This window comes from Streptopelia decaocto (genome assembly GCF_964273445.1).
Source record: "Streptopelia decaocto genome assembly, chromosome: 4".
NCBI classification, from domain to species: Eukaryota; Metazoa; Chordata; class Aves; order Columbiformes; family Columbidae; genus Streptopelia; species Streptopelia decaocto.
This window is the reverse complement of record NC_138658.1, coordinates 12,831,316-12,848,261: the sequence shown is the minus strand read 5'-3', so window position 1 is coordinate 12,848,261 and position 16,946 is coordinate 12,831,316. Positions and strand designations below refer to the sequence as shown.

Here is a 16,946-nt window from a genome sequence, read left to right as displayed (position 1 = left end):
TGAGGAGTTGTATTTATTCAGTCTCAAAGCAGAGATAGTTTCCAGGTATGCTCTGGTTAAAGACTATCCCATTCTTGTTTACATGATACATTCCCCACGTATCATGAAACCTTCCAATTGTTTATGGTCTGGATTGGGCGTGGATTTTTCTCTTACGTTGATTTTTTTTTAAAACATAAAAAAGTGAGAAGAAAATTCCTTAGATTTAAAACATTATCCAAATAAGCTCTTTAAAGATTAACTGCACAAAAGATAAAATTCCTGTATACAGGCTGCAACATGAGATAAGCTTATGTACACATGGTTATGACAGAAGTTCTCAAAGTGTTTTTAAACTGCAAGAGAAACATCTGGTACCCCTGAAGTTAAAGAGTATCAGTAATTTTCCTAAGCAGTGCTTAAAACCACTTGTGGATTTTTTCTGCCTGAAAATACCAGGCAAGCAACTTTCAACTAATAGGAAAGTTAGTCAGTGACTTCCCTCTATATATATATATATTTTATTTTTTTTTTACTGTTTTGACAATCAGGTAAGTTATGCATTTATGCTTGTTGAGCCAGATGGATATGGCTCCATATTTCTCCAGCATACAGCTCTGTCTACTCTCTTCAAAATCCTGCCATAACCTCACATGCAAGTTCTGGGCTCTCTGACACAGATGCACTAAACTATGTTAACCATAGGGTACAATTCATTCCTTTTTTTTTTTTTAATCAAATTATTTAGAGAATTTATATAGAAAGAGTAATCTGTAGGATATCATGTATCTAGTGCACAATTCCTCCTTTGCCATGTTCAAAGTAGAAATAAGACATTAAATTAATATCTAATTTAAAATTAAGATTCTAGAAACTGAGCTCTGCACTTTGAATCTCAAAAAAGGAAAAAAGACAGGGGTGCCCAAATTAGTTTTCAGCTGTTCAAAATGCGTACCTAAGGCAATGTTCATTGCCCACACTCAGACATCTGCATTTGAATCAGGCATTCGCTCTAACTGATTTGGCCAGACAGGCATCTACCTCATGGACGCAATCCACCTCACTCTGCTGCGCTAATTTCTCATCTGACTGCACAAGGACGGTACACAGCCAGCTCGGAGCCAAGCCTGATCCCATCCCAACCAATACATCTTTCATGGAGTTAAAACTACAATTTTGGCTTCCTTTTTCTTCCTTTTTTTTTTTTTTTTTTTTAAATTTATTTCCAGTTCTATGACAATGCATGTGAGATGATCTACTGTCACAACATTAACTGATTCGGAAGAGACTCAGAATGTCCCATCCCTGGAGACATCCCAGGCCAGGCTGGACGGGGCTCTGAGCAACCTGATCCAGTTGAAGATGTCCCTGCTCACTGCAAGGGGCCTGGACAGATCACCTTTCAAGGTCCCTTCCAACCCAAGCCACTCTCTGATATCATACAATTAGTTACTTAGCCTTTTGATACTGTAATCTCAACGGCAAAACACCATCCCATCCCATCACGATCAAACCAACGCAACATACGATCCAGGCCAGCTATAGGAAACAGAGCTAACAAGATAAACAGTGAGAGTTCCTTTATTTCAACAGTAAGGCTATTCCTGATGCAAAGGTTGTACATGCGTGATTTTGTAATTGGTTACACTACACAAAGAAATACTTGCTTAGAAAATGCATTATACTTGCTTATTAAGAATAAAGCCTACTTCCTCTCCTTCAACGCTGTTTAATACTTTAATCTGCATCATTCCCAGCTTCTCTGCTGATGTAAACGCCAGGCTGAGCACCATGCGCCATTTTAATCACTTCCTCTCCCTCCGCTCTGCATTCCAGAAGACCTTAAAAACTTGTTGACACCTGTCTGATGTTCTAAATATTTCAACAGGTGCTTGTGGGCTCCAAAGTATCCAAGGGAGTAAGGTGACAAAAAATTGCCATCGTCAATCCTTGCAGTGAAGTTGCTAAAAGCAGCAAAATGAAACTGCAAAGGCAAATATAATATACGTTTTTTCTTTATTGGCACGCCTCAGAATTCACTTGTTTGCCATTTACCTTGACGAGCAAACTTTAATGACAATCTTTTCAGGCTTCTTTACACAAGGCAGAAGCCAGTATTTGTAGTGTGGCATGTGAACTGACCAGAAACATTGAATTACATTCACTGCATGCAACAGTGCCTCCAGAGAGGCCCTTCAGCTGCACCCAAACCCACCAGAATTTTGCATGCTTACAAGCTGCTGTGGCGGCACGGGCACAGCAATATCAAGTCGGAGGCAAAATTCTATCGCAGCAGAGTTGAAACAGATCTACAAGTAACCAGTCTTGCCCACCAACCGTGTCCACAGAGAAATCCCTTTGCAAGTCATTGCCATTTGTCCTGGATTTTCAGCACCCATTCCTGTTCACTACCACGTTCAGCCACCGGTTTAAATGCTGCCACCCACTGCCCTGCCTGGGACCAGGCTTGGCATCGCCAGGGCACTATCGACATGGGACCAAAAATCACACAGCAAAAAGACACAAAATCAGCCATCTGCACTGCAACCTGTATTTGCCTGCTGACACTTCACCCCTCCAGCAACACCTCATTCCACAATCACTACTTTGCCGTATCCTGACTACTGAGAAACCCTTGGTAACTTGAAGAGAGAGAGGAGAAATAAGCGCTAATAAAAATTAATCTTGCAAAGTTATTGAGAAAGGACAAGGAAACAGAGATGGGATTATCTTTGAATCACTGTTTGCCTGCACACTCACTTTTGGGAAGCTTATAGTAAGAATGGATGAGTAAAACATGAAGATAGCTGTGGGATTAAATGAGTTCATTAAAGTATCTCAAATTATTATCCCTTGCGAAAAATGTTGAACAAGAAAGTTTCAAATACAGTTAGTTTCACCATCTGCTAATTAACTAATAAGCTACTGTAAGTGTGTTAATATGGATCTTTTTGGAAGTTTTATCAAATGTTTGCAGAGTTTCTCATAAAACCACAATACTGCTTCGTTTTCATTTAAAACGTTTCACTTAGCTAGTCAGAGTCATGCAGCTTTCTTACTTCATGCTTCTGCTCACTGAAATCCCCATCAGAAGGCTAAACTGTCTCCCCAAAATTCAGTGACAGTTCTTCACAAAGAAAAGCAGCTGGCCTTTCCAAGCCTCATTAATCTGTTTGAGCTGCCACAGTCAAGAGCTGAAGGGAAAAGGAAACTTCAATTGGAAAATATTTTGACGTAATTGACTCAGATGACAAACTAAGCTTAAGCACGTCAAGCAGGGGGAGAGGTACAAAAGCATCGACAGGGTGATGCAAGAAGTTAAATCAAGCCGAGGTGAACTCCGAGCTCTGAGAACAGTGTATATTTTTGTAATTACTGCCAACCGAAAAAAAAATATTCCTTCAGCCCAAGATCTTAAGTAACAGCAAATAAAGTGTCCAGAATATTTTCTAACCTTTTTTTCCTCACCATAGTTGGAGCTCCTAACCAATGCAAATAATATTTCAGAGCAGTATAGTAGACATCATCTGTACCATTCGTTTGCTCAGTGTTAACGTCCTTAAACACCGTCATGAGTGGGTTTGGGGTTTGTTGGTTTTGTTTGTTTGTTTTTAAATATTGCTTCATCATGTTTACAACAATTAGTGTGTCTCATCTGAATTCCAGGGGGTTTAACTTTTGCAGATCTAAATTTTCTGAAAATCTAAGGTGGTTTTTGTCACTATCAGTGAGTGAGTTTTTGCCTTAGTTCTGAACAGACAAATACTGAAAGCAGTAAGGAGCAAGACTAAAGCGATGTTTCCAAAACCATTATAAGAACATAGAAACTACATAATTTTTCTTGTTATTTATTTTGTAAACTCAGATAACCTGTTAGCTGGACAGAAAACAGAACTACAACTCCCTTGTTGACATAACCCTGAGCAAAAGCCTCCTGAAATCAGCAGAAAGTGTCACTGTGTTTTTAGCCGGCAGAGTAAGTAGAAGGTAGAAAGAAGATGCCATCAATAACCTACATCCCCTCTAGTGTGCAGCATCGTGGGCTAAAACCCCGAAAAGCTTTGACGCTACAAGAGATTTAGAAAAAGGGGTGGTGGGAGGGAGCAGGAAGGGCCATCCCCTGCAAAGTAGTTGACAGCATCCTCCCCAATAAATATAGCAGATACATTGTATTAGAGACAAAGAAGGAGAGTCAAGTGAAGGAATAAAAATAAACAATTCCCCTTAGGAATTACATGCAAGATTGCTTTGTAAAACAAGCAAACCAACCAACTGCTTTTCTCTGGAAAAGCAAAAGGTCACCAATCTGGGTGAAAATATAGCTATAAAAAGTTTTGGCCAAATATCAAAGAGCAGGTTTACAAAAGGGCCACATTCATTGGAACACTAACCATTCAAACTTCACAATAGATCTCGGGAGAGAACAGGATGCAACGTCACGTATCTGTTATCGTGTTATTTTCTTCAGCTCCTCTGCCCAGAAATTACACCTAGACTTTGCCCATCTTCCAAACCTCATTAGAGACAAGTCAGACGTGGGCTGAAGGCTGCGCCATTTCGACCATGCGTCACGCAGCATTATGACAACCAGCCATGCGCAAGACACACGGAAACATCACATTTTAACCCAGCTGAAGTACCTCATTTAACAGAGCCAGCTGTCCAAACCGCACAGACGTTGCACAGACACATCTGGACAAACAGTGCAAAGCCTTCCTGGGGCCAGGCTGGGGCGATACCTGTTGCAGCCGAGCAGGACAGCCAACTTAGACAAGCAGAGTACATTCAGCACTTCTTGAGAGAGACGGACTTGCTGTGCCCAAGTATCTTAAATGTAGCGTGCAGACATAATAGGTCCATCTTTCAGAAAATCGCTGGACCAAGTAAACACTGCACGTAACGTACTCAATTTCCTCTCCGGTTTCAGACACAGGAGACAGACGGCATCCAGCAGCCGTGTCTCCTCTTGAGAAGGACCCAAGAACCTGAGCCACCCGAATTAACCCGAAAGAGCACACGTATCCTACAGGCTGTACGGCAGACACTTTTCATCAAGATTACCTGATTTGGGGCAGGAGAGACTGGAAGGAAAACGCAAGTCTGAAAAGTTAATTATCAAGAAACACGCTTCCATTTCAAAAAGCCTGATATCAGTTCCAGGAGAGACATTTGAGTCATAACGTAGAGAACAGGAAAATCACTAGGACTATAAGGAAAAAAAAAAGCGCCTTCTAAAAAAAAAAAAAAATCATATTCATCTACTTTGGATTTATTGCAGGAACACATGCACTGGAAATTAATTCATGCCTGTTGTGCTTTAAGAAGTGCCACAGACGATGTTTAACACATTTAGCACATGATGGATGTTGCCTTTTCTGTCCAGGAAGCAAATGTGGAGTCAGAGAAAGTGGGCTGTGCTCCCTTCCTGGAGTCAACATATCCAAGGCTGGACATGCTCCAGAGATGTGCTGCTTGAAACATCTGGACATTTGAATATTAGACCAGTTCCAGGTCAAGGGATTTAAACCGACAGGGAATAAACGGCAGTTTCCTGGAGCCAGCCACTTCTGCTGCAGCTTGTCAATGACAGAGGGGTTTGCACCATCAAACTCCACCACGAAGAAATGTTGCATTCCTGTACAAAAGCACTTCGTACCAGTGCAGCTTCAGATACCCCCTATTCCACATAAGCCACCTTTTCCATTTGCACAATTAAGTGCATTAGTAACAATGCCTTATGTAGCTATGACTGATGAATACAGCATAGCGACAATATTTATTTTTAGCTGGGTTTTTTGTTTCTGTTTGGTTTTTTGTTGCTTTTGGTTGGTTGTTTTTTTGTTTTGTTTTTCCAGATCGCTACCTTTTTTTCCCCACACTCTCAGGCATCAGTGCTTTGGGAGAGACAAAGAGGAACGTTCTCTTCTAAGCAGCACAGGATGAAAAAGCTACCAGTAACTCTGGAGTACAAAGAACTTCTTTATGGAAGAGGCAGTACAAGGCAGTGTTTCTTAAGGGCTGAGGTTTCCGAGGCTGCTCTCATTGATGTGACCGTGACCCAGAGGCCTGTCTGTAACCCTGGGAAGCACCAGCAAGGACGGGCTGCTGGCCTTGGGGTCAGCGGGACAGGCTCTGCTCGCAGGCAGGACGGATCCAGAGCCGCGGTGTCTCTGAAAGGAGCGGCAGAGGAGGAAGCTGTGCAGAAACTCACAACACAGGCGGCTTTGTGAGCAGAGAGATGGTCAACAGACTAGAGGACGTGATCTTACTGCTGAGAAGGAGATACTTTTAAAATACTTAAACAAATGTTTTTTCTTGCACTTCATTAACATTCTGACACAGCTGCGAGAATACCCCATGTGGAATCACTCTGCTGTCTTTTTTTTTTTTCCTTCCTATGCGTTGAAGCTCGGTTTTATTATTAAATAACTTCCATTCATGCGTTTTCCATACGACCCACGCTAATCAATTACACTGATTCATAGGCAACAAAATCCAAAATTTTTCAATACTTAAAGTGTTCCGTAATGCTGAGAGAATATCCCACTTATCCAAGAGTACTCCAGATATAACTGATTTTGCAAACTTTCTAAAAAACTGATGAAGTGGAACGATTTCCCCTGAAAAAAGGCAAATAGGGCAAGAAAGATCTGTAATGAAACATGAACAGTAAGATACAGAAAGTGGCTTTCCTGAGGAATGAAAAGGAATACAAGAGATGAGATATTATTTCCATGCAAGCAATTATTATAGTAAAAAGAGCTATCAACTATCCAGAGTTGTATTTCATTTATACTGCTTTAAGAAGTTCGTGGTTTCCACTTTAAAAAATATTTTAAATTATGCCATTAATTAAGATGCCACTACATAGCTTACCCACCCATCCAATATATAATTTCTGTGCTCTGATAAATAATACATTTTTTAAAAGCATATCAAAAAAACCCACAAACCTCAATATTTACAAGGTGTTTGCTGTAGCATATATAACTATCAGGAACACTAAGAGGCGCTGGGTTTTAGCACTGGAAATTGGTAAGCTATCAATAATTATGTAGGAGTCAAGGAAATATAAGACTAAACGGCCTACCTTGACTGCCAAGAAGTTGAGGCCACTTTCATGAGCCAAAGCCTTTGCTATCATTGTTTTTGAGCACCCAGGAGGTCCGTAGAGCAGCACACCTTTTGGAGGCTGAATCCCCATTCGGATGAAGGAGCCGGGATGTTTGAGAGGCCATTCAACCGCCTGCTTCAGTTTCAGCTTGACATCTTCTAGTCCTCCTATGTCTGACCAAGACACCTGCAAAGCACACCACTTTGCTGAATTCAGACAACACAGAAAAACTATTAAAACAAAAAAAGAACACAACAAAAATGGCCTGTAGAGCACCTACTAGTTATTTCATGAAGTTTTTCATTAGTCACTTTTTCAAAAAGCCTTTTAAACAAGAAACAATTACTAATAAAGTCACATGAGTAAGGGAGATTAGACTCGCTTTATACTGGGGGATGTAGGTAAAATATTTTCTATCTACTTCAAAGATGAGTACCAAAATATAGAAAAATAACAATAAAATGACATCACGATCATACAGACAGCAACACTTTGTGTGATCACTAGCAAATTCACAACTCGGATCTCTTGTTTTTTAATGTGACGCTGATGCAGAATTTGTACGTTACTTCAGTGTCTTCCCTGCAGTAAAGGACTGTATGAGCTATACCTGGTTTTATTTACAGCTGCAGAGTGAGGCCCTGATCACAGCTGTATAATCCCACTAAGCTGAACAGGAACAAGCATTAGAAGCTTTGGAGGTTCCTACACTCACCAGCACTATCAGTCCCATAGGGGACTTGGGCACCAGGCATTTGACTAGGAGTTTAAAAATAAGCAATCCTCCAAACAGACAAGTATTTACAGAAAAGAAGAACTGCACACAACAAAGCAACACTCAAACCCAACTGCAGTTCAATTTGCTCTGCTGAAACCACAAGACAGGCTTGTCAGACACACACTGGGACAGAACTAATACATCCCACCCAAAACAGAAGACTGACCTAAAACCTGCTCCACCTCTCCCTGCGTTGCTGTCAACAAGCCTGAGACGTTTCCCCACATCCCCCGGCCTGTTCTTTGTCCTGTCACCATCCATTCCCATCCACTTCAAATATTAAACATGTCAAGACGCACCTAAATCAAATGATCTTCTGTCTTAAAACACTCTTCCAAAAATTTACTAGACATAAATCCCCTTCAGCTCTGGAAAGTCAGCTGCACTTGAAGGGCAAGCAGAGTATCACTCAGAGGCAACCTATCGCCTTTTCTCCTGACTTTGAAAACTGGTGTCACTGCTGGCTTGTCCCTATTGCTGTTTTCCTGATACCAGTACACAGAGTGGAAACCACGAGCAGAAAGTCCCTGAACAAGGCAATTCAGCCCACTACCAATGTGGAAGACAAAGAGGATTTGGAAGTGGTGCAAGCACTTTTGTGTAAGTCCAAGCAAACTGCAAACTGAATAAAACTTCTCCTTGATTGTGAGTCTTTGACATGGAAGAAAATGGCAAAGACCACGGAGAGCAAACACCAAAGGTCAACACACATGGGTCTACCTCTCCGAGTATTTTTAAAGGCTAACTGGAAAGGGAGGAGCTGCCAATCTGCTGCCTGCAGAACATCTCTTTTACACCAGGAATATGGTACAGCAACACTAGAAAAAATAGAACCCTTCGTCTTTCTTAGTGGCCAGCAGCTTCTGGTTCTTAAATAATTACTTTATAAGCCTGGGGAAGTATGAGATATGTTACGCTGACCACCACTAGGTACTAAGAAGGATCTGAGGACAGAGGGATCTGCCAAAGGCAGAATTCCTGTGAGGGAAAGGAGGGAAAGGAGGGAAAGGAGGGAAAGGAGGGAAAGGAGGGAAAGGAGGGAAAGGAGGGAAAGGAGGGAAAGGAGGGAAAGGAGGGAAAGGAGGGAAAGGAGGGAAAGGAGGGAAAGGAGGGAAAGGAGGGAAAGGAGGGAAAGGAGGGAAAGGAGGGAAAGGAGGGAAAGGAGGGAAAGGAGGGAAAGGAGGGAAAGGAGGGAAAGGAGGGAAAGGAGGGAAAAAGGAGCACAAATTCCTATCACCCAGTTTTAAGCCAGGCACCTTGGGGTGCCGACAGAGGAGGGATGGAGGGAGAGCGGGGAAGGGGACAGACACCTTGGCAGAGAGGTTCAGCTGCAGTACGACCGCTTCACAAGTCAGACAGGGGTCTCACACCCAGTTTCTCCCTTTCCTTTAGAGGTGAGATGTCTTATCTGGGCGCCCCATTTAAGTTCCTGAAGTTAGAAAGAATCCTCCCCGTCCACTTGAGTTTTCACAAGAGACAGAAGTCTACTTGCAGAGTTTTAATCGCCATAAAGCAAACGTACATGTTTCTAAAAAGTGATGACGTGTCAGATACCTCACCTGCATATTGCCACTGTTCCACACATGCAAACCAGCTCTTTTAACTCAAATTTCATGGTTGAGTAATATAATTAAGCTCAGAACAGTTAATCCAAGTCTTCTCTGACTCTATATCTAAAATGGTGTGTTTTAAAATCATTTTAAAAATACACGTTACCTATCCCTACAACCCTTATACTACCTAGCAGCTCTGGCAACTGCACAGAACTAAATCTCAGCACTTTTAAACAAGCAGATGGTTTTCTTAGAGAGGACAACACAAAAAATAAGCTTGTTCTCTTTTTCACTATCAATCCTGCTAAAGCATGGACTAATCATTTCTATCATAATGTCTTTCTAGCCAGACAAAGATTTTGACAAACATGAAAAAAGAATGTCTTTAAATGAATTAAGCCACCAGGAATTCTCTAGAATTTTCAGCAACAGTAGGGAAAATCCATTAGTGGTACTTCGCATGCAAGCAAAAAGCTAAAGAGAAAACAGCAAAATGTTAGTTTTACCCTCCTGCAAATCTTCAGACTACTTCACAGGTCTTCTGAGGCATTATTCAAATTATTTTTCAGACGTGCCATCTGTCATTTAACATCAACACATGCAATAGAATTGTACAGAAAAGGTGAAGTAGGGTGAACTTACATGAAGGTTCCTTTCTGTAATCTGAAGACTTATTTTGATTTTGGTTACATTTAAAACCAGGAAGGGGAGAAAAGGGAGACAGCTGGGTCAGGACATACAAACAAGCCCACTAAACGTGAGCCTGCCTGTTTTGAGTTGAAAACAGAATAGTTAAACAGTCAAAAATTCATTTAACTTATTTAGAATTTCTCTAACACAAGGTGTGGATTTCAAGCAGAAAAGGTATTAAAAGCAAAAATAGATGATAAAACACCACCTTCACATTCTGGTCAAGTCCTTAACAATTTTTTTTTCCTCATTTCAAAGGGATAGAGGTAAATAGGGAAAAAAAAAACACATGAAACAGCCCACCAACAATAAAACACTTATAAGTCAGAATTAATTTAGATTCATATAAGCTTGGAAGAGCTAGGTGGATTGCTTTTGCACACACATCCTCAGTGACTTCCAGCTGCAATGAACCCAAATTCTAGCGTATATGTGAGGACAGCGACACTTCTTTACCTGCACACCGACTCAAAGGTCCTGCAACACAAGCAATGAAGTGTGATATTCTGTCACCGTGGAAATGGTTTTAAAGATTAACCTCAGGGCTGAGCTTACACATACCAATACAGTGCTCTGTTACAGTGTGTAAGACACCAAGATTTCATTATTGCCATAATCTTTAGCTCTCCCCAGGTCAACGGAGCTCAGAATACAAGGCAGAACAGCAACTCCTCAGAGGCTGTTAAGCAGCAGCAATAAAGAAATAAAACAGACATGCAAAGGATGTCTCATCCAGAACCTTCTGGCTGCAGAGACACAAATCTGAGTGTTAAATTACAGTAAAAGTAATGAAACAGGCAAGCAAAACCCATAGCACTCTGCAAAAATTTCAGAAAGACCCATAGGAGAGGGAGGAACAGCAACTACAGTGCAACTCTCCAAAGAACAGAAGTATTAACTTCCTGATTTATAATGTGCATCCCCTCTCTCCCAAATCCCCGTTGCAAAAAAAAAAAAAGGCAGCCTTCTAAAAATGCTGTAACACACAGCAAAGTTCAAGAACGATTCTGTAAAAATGGAAAACAAGATGCTACATGGAACCGAGCAGGCGTGTATTTTGTATTTGCCTTGGCCACAGGCAGTGCGCATGGCAGCCTGGCCACCCATGGAAGGATGAAGGAATACAGAAAAGGGGAACACACACACACACACCCAGCGCCCATGGTGGCACCTCTGCCTCCAACAGCTCCTCCTGCCCACAACCTCACCCCAACCTCACTTCATTTTGGCTGTTTTCCCCACCACTGATTTCAAATATGCTCGGAGTAAAAAAAGAGCTCAAGATACGTCAGTGTCAAAACCCCTAATAACCAGCTTGTCATAGAACGCTTTTCAGAAGCAGACTGCGAAGCCTTCTATAAAAGTTAGCCAATATCCTCAGATACCAAGAAGTGACTTGCTCAAGTCCATCCAAACAACTCACTTCTCATATACCCACTTGCTCTGCAGCTACTACCCCAAGTATACATAGAACAAGAGGTTATTCCAGGCTTTAAATAAGACAGAAGACTGCAGAGCAATTTAGCCTAGTAGCCTCCTAAATAGCCAGGCAGCTAGTGCTCAGTTCTAGGACCTAAAAAGCAAAGACTGATTTGAAACCCAAATTTTCCTCACAGCCTACTCAAAAGTTCTGCAGATTTTACAGAACAAGTTCTGTGTTGACCAAACAATTTGGAGTTCATGACAAACCAAGTAATTACTTTCATTCAGTATGAGAGGTGATACCAGCTTAAAAAAAAAAAAAAAAAACAAACAAAACAAAAAAACCCAAGCAATCAGCAAAAAAACCCACATAAATGGCAAAGTTGTCATGACTACAAAGGGAAGGAGCACTTCAACAAAATTCATTTACTTGTGGCCTTATTTAGAAGTTACTTTGAACTCTTATTCAATTGACACATGGCTGCTGCAAAGCAGTGAAATATAAAATATAGAGATATATATATAGAGATATATAGGTATCTGAAAATGGTGTGGATGGAACTTTTGGGCTAAGGGAGCTCCCAAGTGAATAATGTATCTGCAACAAACAGCAGAGAAGCAGATTTATTAACATAGTTCAGACTTCTGTCTTCTCTTTGGAAAAAAAAAAATATCATAGCTGATCATTTATTTCACATTTAAAGTTATTTTTAGCGAGGATTTTTTAGATTATAATGTTAAGGTCAGACTTCAAAACACAAAGGAATGTAACCCCTGATTTTCTAACAAATTGACCCACACAATTAACCGTCTAGCTGCATACCTTCTGGGGCAAGGACAGCAGGGGAAGAAAGGCCTATCCTTACAGAGAGAGAGTATCTGGAGATTAATCAATATAGGATGATTCAATGAAATACTATGCACATAGATATGTTAACCAGGAAAAACAAAGCACAACAAGTTTTAGGTTTCTCAAAGATAGCTGGATTCCTCTCTCAGCCATGTTTTCTTTTCTGCTTCCCCCACACCCAGCTATGATTTTTATAGCTTGATAATAATGCAACAAAAGGTAAGGCAGTTTCTGTTGGTACAAATTACTGTAGGTAACATGTCCCAGTATGACATGGCCAACAGCCAACTAAGTGTTGAACCAGTAAGTGACCCAAGTCCATGGACTGAAAGCACCACACTGAAAAGAGGGATAAACCAGTAAAGCAAAATAACTTATTATAGAAATTAGGCCTATTACCATCAGTTCTGTGGTAAGCAAGTAACTTTAAGGTTTCCTCACAGGTGTTGCGGGAGCAGACATTCAGGCATAACAATATTAAACAGCAATAGGACACAGCATCATTGACACAAGATGATGCAACTAATTAATGGCTCTGCAGTTGCATTCATTTGGCTTCTTAGATATGTGATTTACTACTGAAACCAAGTACTTCAACATCAAATTAGTTGCAAATGTTAGTGTCATCAAACACACGGCTTCAACCGGAGCAGTTAAATACACAACTTTAATCAGTGAAGCAAAAAATGAGCCTCTGAAATTAGATTAGGGCATACCTAAAATTCATTACTAGAAGCATGCAATATAAAATGTTTCATATACTTGTTAAAAAAAGTTATCCAAGAAATTAGAAGATGCATTATATCTTCTGCTGCAACCTGTGTTCCAAACAACAAGTCAAGCTTGTACATTCTCTGGACAATAGTACATTAAATGCTAATTGACTGGCACTCAGACACTAACAATCAGGTGAGAATAAGACATACTTATTTGCTAACAAATAGCAAATTACACTACCCTGAGTTTAATAACAATGATAAATAGACTTTCTAAATTTCACTTGTGCATGTCTACAAACCACACGGTGGACAACTTTTTTTTTAAATTGCTACACCATACTAAAATAATGAGTTTCAGACATTTACAAAGGTTCCCACATCACCTCCCAAGCCCCCAGCAACCAGCCCTAATGAGGGGGCTGCAGCCCGGATTCCTGTTGCTTCCTTCCCCTGTGCTGCCACCCCCGCCACCCAGCTGCAGCGTAACCAAGTTCCTTCCACCAACCCATGGACTTGAGCTGACTTAGAGCACTTCCCCCCGTCAAACACAAATGGCAACAGAGCAGTTAGCCTTGAGGGTGGTGGTGGTGGTGTTACAGGGCTGGATTGACACCACTGTGACTTTCACAGACACCTGTGTCAGTATTTCCAGATATTCAGACTACTTCTGCCATGCACAAGTACCTTTGGTTTGGCAGGCTGGTAGTTCTTGCCTCCCTAAATAATGGTTAAACTGAATTCCAGCACATCCTTCGGTAGGTGATGTGGGAAGACAAAAAAATCTGTTGCACCCGGTACTTTAGTTTCCATTTTAAACTCACCCCAGGCACCAAGCAGATGGCTTGAAATTTACCCTACCCTACATAGACTATGCATTATTTTGTAAAAACGTGGGTCCTGTCAGCATGAAAGGAAACTGAACTGTGGTGTTACCTCCCTTCAGTAAAGGAATAAATTTCAGTAGTATTGCAGTGACTCAGCTGGTGTTTAACAACCAGAAACATGTGACAATCAAGGAAGCCGCTGGCAGGATGCTTCAGTGGACAGCAGGAGCCTGAGTGGTAGGCTGACCTGGATTCGGAACAGATTTCCTGCAGTAGCTGGAGACCTGGCTTCTACCTGTCTCTATCGTGCTGTTTAGCAGCACCCCATCTAGCTCCAAATGGGCTGGTATATCTAAAAGACACAGCACAGTGATAATGATGTGAGCTCAAGAGCCAGGAGCACAAGTAACGAGAGAATTGGTAACTCTGGTTCTCAGCTGAACTAATAAGCCTGTGCAGATACTGATGCCACCACACCATTTCCAGGAAAAGTTGTCCAGGGCCAGCCCAGGCATTTCAACCCAGCGCTTCACTACACAGCGTGGACTCTTTAACAAGCCAAGTGTGATATCCAAGCTGGCTGTGTGCAGCATCCTGTTCACAGATTTTATTTCCCATTCCTATAGTTTGGGAATAAGGGTCTACAGTTGTGAAATGAAATTCCCAGATGACTCATCTTCATGCAACAAGATTTAAATGTTTTCTGTGTTTTCTTCCAGGGCTCGGAGAGCTGTTGAGAAACACCAGCAGAACAGCTCATGGGCTCAAGATTTATTAAGATTAAAGACACCATTTTCTTTTCCTCAATCTTCCTAAACCAGATCAGAGTCATCTTAAACCAGATCAGTTTCCCAGTCCAATTAATGTTGTGTCTGCTACCGAACTACTATAATACAATACTGAGAGAGCAGTCAGTGGGGTAAAGGTGAACCTGTCATTGCCAATAGAACTGTTCATGTAATGACAGCCCCAGGTGGGCAACTGCTTGGCAGCAATAACCCACCTACAGTATCTAATTCTGCCCTCTGTTAAAACCATGTAACGTCACTGAAGACATTCAGGTCACAGCAGTATGAACTGTGTGTAGAATTAGTCAACTGCTTTACATGAAATGACAGCAATCAATCTTTTCACAACTTTGTTTCAATACACTTCAGCTACAAATGCAAAAAGCTGGTATCTGCTTAAGTTTGTGCTTGCTTTACAAAAGGCTCCAGCTTGCACGGCTATTCAGGATCTGCTCTGAGCAGACATCTGAAGCTTTATACTCCATTAACCCACTCAGGACATAAAACTACAGATCAGGAGATATGCTCTTGCACTAACAACTTTTCCTAAGGCATTAGGAAATGAAGTTCCTGTAAATGGGTCTTCAAAATTATACTTAAACAAACAAATATCGAAACAAAAAGATGATGCACGACATTTATTGGCAAACTGAGGCTTCCACTTCACAAAATGACTCTCTTTTGGCAGGGCATTTCAATGCCTAACTGCAAGTTTTAATGTGGCTCTAACAGCGTTGCTAGTGTATTGCAAAAAATAACTTACTTTTGGCACATCAACTGCCACCTCCCTCATGGCGCTGGGCCTGACATCCCGCATCCCCTGCAGGAAGTCATTGAAGGCAATGCTCACTGACCCAGCCACCTCCGCGTCTAACGGGTTACGGCGCTTCCCCAGTGCTCTCCGCAATGCGTACAAACCTATTAAAAACAAAGCAAACAAACAAAAAATATGTAGACATCCTCCAGGTTCTCACAAACATAAAAAGTACAGCACACAAGCACACGGCAGCACTGGAAAGGAAATGATGTTCAAACAAATGTCTCCATGCCAGGCCTTGGCTAGGTCAAAGCACACACAAGACACTTCTGATAAGAGAACAAGAAAAAAGAGGATTTCATTACCACAGACAGAATGTAAACTAAATCTCTTCCAAAAGACAGAATGAAACAGCCTTGCTGCTGTGTTGCCAGAGATGAAGCTAACAGGGCAAACTCCAAATGTCCACACATCAGGATGAACACATTTCTAAACCACAGAGGGAAGAGGGATAACAAATATTTAACGCAAGTCTTATGTGAGCTGATTCTGATTTAACACATCTGCAACCTTGTCCATTCCTCTATTAATAGGACAGTGTTTTCCAAGCTGCTCTTAAAAACAAACGGACAAGATTTCTCTTGCTTTCATTGGAACCCTATTTTGCTATCTATTAAGACGGCAAATGCCTATACTTTTCTTGATATACAAAAACTTTCCCCTCCAACACTCAATAGCTATTTTCTCCCTTCAGCGATCACACCTCTCAAACATAAGTTGCTTTTACCTTCTTTGTTTGGCCAAATCACTCACACACAATACCTATAAATCTGGATACTAATTCCCAGCTTCCTCCTATAATTCAGTCCTTCAAAAGCCGCACAAGTCCCACCCAGTCGCACATCAGTACATCAGTACTCTCCTGGCAGGACCAAGCAGTGCTGTCTGCAGCTCCCAGACTTGCCCCCGGGACAGCAGCTACAGCCCCCCTTGTGTAAGATGCCCAGAAGCACCATGGTTTTCCCACTGTATAATTCTGCATTTTAAGGTCTAACAGAATTTGGAGTTCTGCTGCTTCTATTTCCAATCCTGTTGTGCAAATCAAAACTGTTAAATGTGTGATTTGGTATATTATTACCTGACGGGTATAATCTTACGCACGGGTATACACACACCTGCACACATGCAGGTATATAGTACGACCTGTCATGTGTTACCAAAACAATATGAGCCTGTTAGTATGACATCACTTCATCTTGCATGACCATAAAAAGGCAAACATTTGTTAAATCTTTTCTATATTTAACCAAACAAAACATCAGTTAGTGCTACATGAAAGCACAATAAAAGGGATAAGCCATTTCTGAAAATAGTCATGGTTTTAACCTTCAGTGGATTGTTGCTTTTTTTTCCTACAGAGTCATTGGTACATGCGGACATGTGAAGTTTCTGACAATGACAGGAATTCTGTA

General features: G+C 41.2%; 1 protein-coding gene across 2 annotated transcripts in view; it reads right to left on the bottom strand.

Annotated features, from left to right (window-relative positions):
• Positions 1-16,946, bottom strand: part of AFG2A (AFG2 AAA ATPase homolog A) — a 199,364-nt gene that overhangs the window by 156,494 nt on the left and 25,924 nt on the right. For both annotated transcript variants that reach the window (XM_082050673.1, XM_082050674.1), the window contains exons 10-11: positions 15,481-15,635; positions 7,070-7,279 (exon numbers count right to left, since the gene is read on the bottom strand). In XM_082050673.1, the coding sequence (XP_081906799.1) occupies positions 7,070-7,279; positions 15,481-15,635 (365 nt within the window). The remainder of the gene's footprint in view (positions 1-7,069; positions 7,280-15,480; positions 15,636-16,946) is intronic.